The sequence below is a fragment of the Macrotis lagotis genome, chromosome 3, assembly GCF_037893015.1.
Source record: "Macrotis lagotis isolate mMagLag1 chromosome 3, bilby.v1.9.chrom.fasta, whole genome shotgun sequence".
NCBI classification, from domain to species: Eukaryota; Metazoa; Chordata; class Mammalia; order Peramelemorphia; family Peramelidae; genus Macrotis; species Macrotis lagotis.
Window position 1 is genome coordinate 297,134,206 of NC_133660.1, and position 8,201 is coordinate 297,142,406.

The 8,201-nt window shown below is 29.7% G+C and overlaps 1 protein-coding gene across 1 annotated transcript; it reads left to right on the forward strand.

Moving 5' to 3' along the window:
* Positions 1-1,434: 1,434 nt before the first annotated feature.
* Positions 1,435-2,358, forward strand: LOC141516857 (olfactory receptor 10AG1-like). The gene has a single exon (XM_074227820.1). The coding sequence runs from the start codon at positions 1,435-1,437 to the stop codon at positions 2,356-2,358; it is 924 nt and encodes a 307-aa protein (XP_074083921.1).
* The last annotated feature ends 5,843 nt before the right edge of the window (positions 2,359-8,201 follow it).

The window sequence follows — 8,201 nt, forward strand, 5'->3', positions numbered from 1 at the left end:
AAATGAACCACTAAATTGGAATTTTAAGCATCAGGTAATGGCAGGCATATTTTAAGACACACATAAACCTGAAGTCATAAAGCAGGTTTATTCAACTTAAAAATTTATTGAGCAATACCATGCTCAGGACATAGTACAAGAGGGACAAAATTGTATAAGGTATGACATTTACACTTAAGATTCTTAGAACCAAGTAGGTTTCATGAAATATATATCTATGTCTTCATATGTTTAAAGATGAATGACTGTATAGATAGGTGTGTGTTTGCATATATGTATTTATAAGTATGTTCCTTTGTGCATATGTATGCATATATAGACATACCTAGATGTCTACATATAATTTTAGAGAGAGATAGAAAATGATATAGATAGAAATAGGGATATAAATATATAGATATATAGGTATAGATATAGATCCACATTATAACTATAGACATAGATAAGGATTTAAATTTATAAATATAAATATATAGGTATATAGGTATATATCATATAGATATAAATAAGAATATAAATATAGAAATACATATATATGTAGATATAGATGTAGAGTATAGATAGATAAGGATATAAATATAGGATATATAGGGACCAATATGGATTAAGAGTATAGCTATAGATATGGAAATGGATATAGATATAGATAGATAGAGATATAAATTTATGAATATAAATATATGGATATATTGGTATAGATATACAATAGATATTGATAAGGATATAAATATATAATTGTAAACATGTACATACATGATATGGATAGAGATAAAGATTATAGATATAAATTACTTATATAGAGAGATATTTATGGCTATCTATATATGGATATAGATATGGATATAGATATAGATGGGGATATAGATGATATAGATATAGATATAGATATAGATATAGATGATAGATGATATAGATATAGATATAGATATAGATATAGATATAGATATAGATATAGATATAGATATAGATATAGATATAGATATAGATATAGATATAGATATAGATATAGATATAGATATAGATATAGATATAGATATAGATATAGATTGAGAAAAGAATTCAGATTACAAGAGAAAATTTATTAATTGACAAATGTCTAATATGGATCCTGCAAAATGGTTATTTATAAAAGGGAGGAAATTTGAAGATTGATATTGGAGTGAAAGATCTATTCAAAAGAATGTGAGGAAATAACCTGACCCTTAAAATATTAGTATCATTATGATAAGTTGAGAAGATAATACAGAGAATAATACCATAAGCAACGAAAGATAGACTGAAAGATACAAATAAGTAACATGTTAAATGCAGGATGAATATTTCTGATCATAATATCAAACTTTCTCTTCTTTGTTGAAAGGGAAAATGAGAACATAGAAAGAAATTCATAAGCTGGTTCTCAATTCATTGCTTTGGCAGGAGAAGGAAGACATAATGGCAGGGAACAATCTTACAGCTGCAGTGGAATTCATTCTCCTGGGATTTTCTGATCTCCCCAAACTCCAAGGATTTCTTTTTGGGATTTTCTTAATCATGTATCTGAGTATACTGATAGGGAATGGACTCCTCATTGTCATAACCAAGATTGACCCAGGGCTCCAAACACCCATGTATTTTTTTATTGGGAACTTTTCTTTCTTGGAAATATGTTACACATCAGTCACTCTCCCCAGAATGTTGACAGATCTCTGGATTCAAGAGAGAACTATTTCATTCCTAGCTTGTGCTGTACAAACTCTCTTCTTGTATATTCTGGGAGCAGCAGAGTGCTTGCTCCTGGCTGTGATGGCTTATGATCGCTATGTGGCCATCTGTAAGCCTCTTTACTATCCCCTCATCATGAATCACAAGGTATGTGTCCAACTTGTTGTGGCATCCTGGATTATTGGGGTGCCAATACTGGTAGAGGAGACATATCAGATTTTCTGCCTGAATTTTTGTGGTCCTAACAAACTTAATCATATTTTCTGTGATGCGCCACCTTTACTAGAATTGGCTTGTGGGGACACATATAAAACAGAGCTCTTTGTCCATGTTGCTGCTTTGGCATTTGTCATAACTCCCTTTCTGTTAATACTTATATCCTATGTCAAAATCATAGCCACCATTCTAAGGTTACCTTCGACGTCAGGGAGATCCAAAGCCTTTTCCACCTGTTCCTCTCACCTCATGGTTGTGGGCTTATTCTATGGGTCAGGCAGTATTGTGTATTTACAACCAAAATCCAGTCATTCTACAGGATCTGTTAAAGTGTTTGCTCTTTTCTATACTATTGTGACACCCATGTTTAATCCATTGATATACAGTCTGAGAAATAAGGATGTCATTAGTGCACTGAGAAAATTACTTCCTAAATGAATCAGTTCATAGAACCATGAAAAAAATAAACATTGTTTTCTTTTATTTTTGTTTCACAATTCTGAGAAAAAATATATGGATAATTTGTTTTAATTGCAATGAATATGTACATCAAGGAGAAAGAATCAAGAGTTTCTATTTGCAAATTCAAAATACCTTCCTAAAATTTCCAATTTCTTTGACTTAGATTGTCACTAAGATAAAAAAAATTACTAATACTTAAATGATGACAAATTTTAGTTGAAATTCTGTTTCATTTGTTATTATTTTCCTAAAATAATTTCAAAACTAAAGATGAATGTAATTGTATTTAGGGGGAAGGAGAAACAGAGAGAGAGACAGAGACAGAGATAGAGAGAGACATAAATGGGGAGAGAGAGATATATACAGAGACACAGAGAACGAGAGAAATTTAGTCACATATATGGACAGAAGGAAAGAGTAATTCGATACAAAAGAGCATAGAACTGAAAAGGAAAAAGAAATAGAAATAACAATTTCTTCACTTGAGTAAATGAATGAAATTTGAAACATTTAAAAAATTTCATACTTTCATTATTATGCCATAAAATTGTTTTTGTTATTAGCCTTTTTTGTGCTTTTTGAGCAAATCATTTTTATCTTCATTTAAAAATGCTCTTTCCACATGGTGTAAAAATATTCTAAAATAATGGAAAGATTTTCCTCTTATTAATGCATTCTGAGTTTCTCAACAGATCGTCAAACTCAGAAGACAAAGAATTAATTAGAAAACTTTGTTATATACAAATATAAAGGAAAAGAAAAATGAATGTCTATGGTGAAAACTGATAGTATAGTTTTTTTTCTTTTTATAACTTAATTTCATAAAATATCAAATATATTTGATACTTTGGGATTCTTTCTTTACAATTTTCAGAGAATATAAAACCTCTAGTGGTAAATGTTCATTTTTTTTCTCAATTTGTTTTTATAAAATAAAAACCTGCTTATTGAGTTGTTTCAGTGGGGTTGATTGTCAAGGCAATCCAGTTCTCATATGAATTGTTCTTTTATTAGATATTTCTTCATTATATCAAGCTTAAATTTCTTTCTCTGTAATTATAACTCTTTCCTTAACCCTAATATTCTCTATTGTCTTGCCAAATTCATCTACAGCCCCATATATAAGACTTTCAAATAAGGAAAACAACTCTCATTTATTCTTTCAGTTTTCACTATTTTTAACCACCCAGAGTAGCTTCAATATCTAATTCTGAACTCTCTGGGAGGTTTCCTATAGACAAAGTTTTCAACAGCTTTTATTAACATACCGTTTCCATTCTGGGAGTGAATTTGCAGACAACAAAACTCTTCTGACATTTCTTTTCTTAAACTAATTGCTCTCTAATCATACCTTAAAAAGATTTCCAATGTTGTTCATATTTTTAAGCTAAGCATGTTTGCATTTTCTCTAACATTTTATTATTGCTTTAAATTTTAGTCTGAATGACTTTTTCTTTCTTTTTTTTCCTCTCAGATCTGCTGATTTCACCCACATCTTGTTATTTGTAAAAATTACTATTACCTAATTGATGTCATTTAGAACCAGATGGTGAAAAGCATCTGAGCTTCTCTTCCTAGATTTATATGTTCTGACGATGGAATGAGAATAAATACCATCATTTCTGTTAAAGGAGTCTAGGAAAGATGTAGCTAATTTCATTTTTAATATAATCCCCATCTACTCTATCTCTGTCTCTGTCTGTCTGTGCTCTGTCTCTCTCTCTCTCTCTCTCTCTCTCTCTCTCTCTCTCTCTCTCTGTCTCTCTCTCTCTCTCTCTTTCTCTCATTTATGTATGACTATATGTATCTATACCCAGAGAAAGAAATAGAAAAGGAGGTAGAGATACTATGGTTTAAAAAAGGAAGTTAAAGCTTTTCAAACTTTTATATCCTATCACCATTATGCCAAGAGGGTACTTTGATTTTCATACTATTAGAGCAAGTCTGTGTAACTATCTTACTAATCATAAGAAGAAATTTGTTCGTATCGAGTATACGTGTGAACACATGTTCATAATATAGCATGCATATATGTACATCGAACACACAACAAATATACATAGATGGAATTACGTAGTCCCTTGTAAAGATACAATCTGAATCCAGAAAGATTCATCATCAGTATTCTCTACCTCAGACACTTACTAGTCGCATGACTTGGGAAAATAACAGGATCCAGTTTGTCTCACTATCCTTAACAACCATGAGAAAGAGCAGAGAGCAGACAGTAGCTAGGACTATAGTCAACTATAATTCTTTGGGGAAAATATTTAATATATAATACAATATTATTTAAAATATTGTATCATATATAGTGTACTGATAGTCAATATTTTATATATATATATATATACACATACACACACACATACAGGTATGGTCATACCTCTGAATTTGTCACACTTATTTTAAAATCTATTTATTGGTTTTTTAAAGATAGCTTTCAAAAATCAACTTTTTATATGATTATAACTTTCACAATTTTTCCCCCTGCCTTTCTTCCATCTGCTGAAAGAAAGCAATCTCCTATAGTTTATATATGTATATATTTTTCCATATTAATCACGTTGTGAAAGAAAAACAAGAACAAAATGAAAAAAAACCACTATGAGAGGTAAAAGTAATTTTAAAAATTAAGCATAATAATTCTTGGTCTACTTTTAGACTTCACAGATGTCTCTCTAATTGTGCTTGACATTTTCTATCACAAATTCTTTAGAATTGTCTTTTATTATTGAACTCTTCAGATGAGAAAATCCACCACAGTTTCTCATCACACAATGTTGTTAATGTGTAAGATATTATCATGGGTTTTCCCTTTTCACTCAGCTTCAGTTCATGCAAGTTTTTCCAGTCTTTTCTTAAGTTCATTTGCTCATGATTTCCTACAGAACAGTATTACTCCATTTGTTCACTCATTCCCCAGTTAAATAGCCTCTCCCTCAATTTCTATTTTTTGTCACCACAAAAAAAATATTTTTGTAAATTTTTTTTGTACCCTTTCTTTTGGTCTCTTTGGATTATAGACCCAACAGGTTTTGGGACTTCAATGGATATGCAGTTTCATTGTGCTTTAGGGGTAGTTCAAAACTGCTTTCCAGAAAGATTGGTTCAGTACACAATCCCACTAAGTTTTCTCATATCCCCTACAACATTAATCAATTTCTTTTTTGTTTGTCCTATTGGTCAATAAATTAAATATAAAATGTTATCATTTTATTTTTGTGCATTTTAATGTGCATTTATCTAATCAATAATGATTTAGAGAATTGTTTCATATTAAAAAAGAAGGCTTTAATTGTCTGTTTCCTTTGGCAATTTATCAATTGGGGAAATTACTGATATTCTGATAAATTTAACTCAGTTATCTATATATCATAAATATGAGTTCTTTATCAGAAAAAAAATATTAGTTTTAAAAAACTTTCCCAATTTATTGTATTCCTTCTAATCCTGGTAGCTTTAGTTTTATTAAAAAAGTTTTTAAAAATTTAATGTAATAAAATAATCTATTGTGCAGTTTATGCTATTCTCCATTACTTTTTGATTCATAAACTACTTCTCTTTTCAGAGAGCTCATAGATAAGCTTTTACTCGTTCTCCTGACTTAGGTTATCGCTTTTCATGTCTGAATCCTGTACCCATTTCAACCTTACTTTGCTATAGGATGTGAGATGCTTCTATGGATCATTTCCAACATAGTATTTTTCACGTTTCTCAGCAGTTCTTGTCTTAGAGGTTGGAATCTTTAATTTTCACAAAGAGGAGATTGCTATAGTCATTTGCTACTTTTCTTTTGTACCTAATCTGGTCATCTCTATTTTGCAGCCAGTTCCAGTTCTGGTGATTGCTGCTTTATAATTTAATTTAATTTTTGTAACCGTAAACACATTCCTTTGCATTTTTAATTAAATCTTTGATAATCTTGACCCTGTATTCCTCTAGTCGATTTTTTTACTAGTTTTTTAGCTCAAAATATTTTGGGGGGATTTTGATAAAGGCACTGAGCAAGTAATTGAATTTTGTTAGAATTTTCATTTTTCTTCTATTAGTTCAAGTTATCAATGAGCAACTGAGACTTGTTCAACTGTTTTCATCTGTTATCTATTGGTGTGAAAAGTGATTTGCAATTGTTTTCATATAGTTTCTGAATTTGTCTTAACATGTAGACTCCAAGATATTTTATGTTATCTACAGTTACTTAAATGGAACATCTCTATCTCTTGATACTGCGGTTTGTTTGAATTCTATAGAAATTCTGTTGACTTATGTAGTTTTTTCTATCCTGCAATTTTCCTAAAGTTGTCAATGATTTCAAGTAGATATTTAGTTGATTTTCTAGGATTCTTTAAGAAAACCATCATATCAAGGAGGAGTGTTTTGTTTATTGCCTATTCTAATACTTCTCTTATTTCTAAAGCTAAAATTTTTATTATGATTTTGAATAATAGTGGTGATAACAGGCATCCTTGTTTTACCCATGAGCTTCTGGGGACTGTTTCCAACTTATTCTTTTTACATATAATGTCACTGATTTTTTTAGATAGATACCATCTAGCATTTTAATGAAAACTCCATTTATTCCTAAGCTCTCTAGGGTTTTGTAAAAAAATAGAAATGGCTTCTATTTTGTGTCAAAATCCTGTCCAGCATCATTTGAAATTGCATGTGATTTTTGTAAGTTTTGTTACTGATTTGGTCATTAATGCTTATAGATTTACAAATCTTGAACCAGAACTTGTATTCCTGGTATAAAACCTAGTTGATCATAGTGTATTATCCTAGTGATAACTTTCTATAATCAATTTGATAATATCTTATTCAGAATTTCTGCATCAATGTTTATTAGGGAAATTAGTTTACAATTGTCTTTCCCTAGTTTGACTCTTTCTGGTTTAGGTATGGTATCATATTGGTGCCATATAGGGTATATATCAGAATTCCTTCTTCACATAATTTTTTTTTCAAATAGTTCATATAGAATTGGAAATAATGGTTCTTTAAATGTTTTGTAAGAATTAATTGATGAATTTATCTAGCCCAGGAGATGTTTTCTTTGGGACTTCATTGATGGCTTGTCCAAATTCTTTTTCTGAACTGGGGAAATTTAGGTATTTAATTTCCTCCCCTGTTAATCTTTTATTTTTTGTATTATATTATATATCTATATCTATATATATAAATATATAAAACACAATTAATATGTCTGTATATACTTATGTTTTATGTGTATACAGATATATATATATATATGTGAATTATTCATTCTTTTCATTTTTTTTTTAATTTTTGTATTTTGTGGTGCAATAGGTTTGATTAACCTGCCCAGGGACACAGAACTAGATCATATAATGCATGTGTGCCTGGATTTGAGCTCAGGTTTTTTGGATGGCAGAACACATGTTCTATCCAGTATACCACCTAGCTTCACCAATCCATGTCATTTGGAGTAAGAGATTTATTGGCATTGAAGAAATAGTTCTGAACTATATAGTTTCCTCCTTATTAGTAGTGAAATCACCTTTTTCATTTTTGATGCTGATCATCTACATTTCTTTTTTCTTACATTTTAGTCAAATTACCCATAAATTTATCTAATTCATTGTTTCTTTTCCCCTAAAACCAATACTGTTTTATGTATTAGTTAAATTGTCTTTCTTTTGGTTTTATTAATGTCTCCTTATATCTTCAGATTTTCTAATTTGCTATTCAATTGATGAGTTTTATTTTCTTATTTTTCTGTTTTTTTCATTTCTATGCACAATTCATTTATCTCTTTCTCTATTTTATTCATGTACAAATTTAGAAATTTATAACTT

Coding starts and splice junctions, on each gene's coding strand:
- LOC141516857 (XM_074227820.1), top strand. CDS start 1,435: ATGGCAGGGAACAATCTTACAGCTGCAGTGGAATTCATTCTCCTGGGA.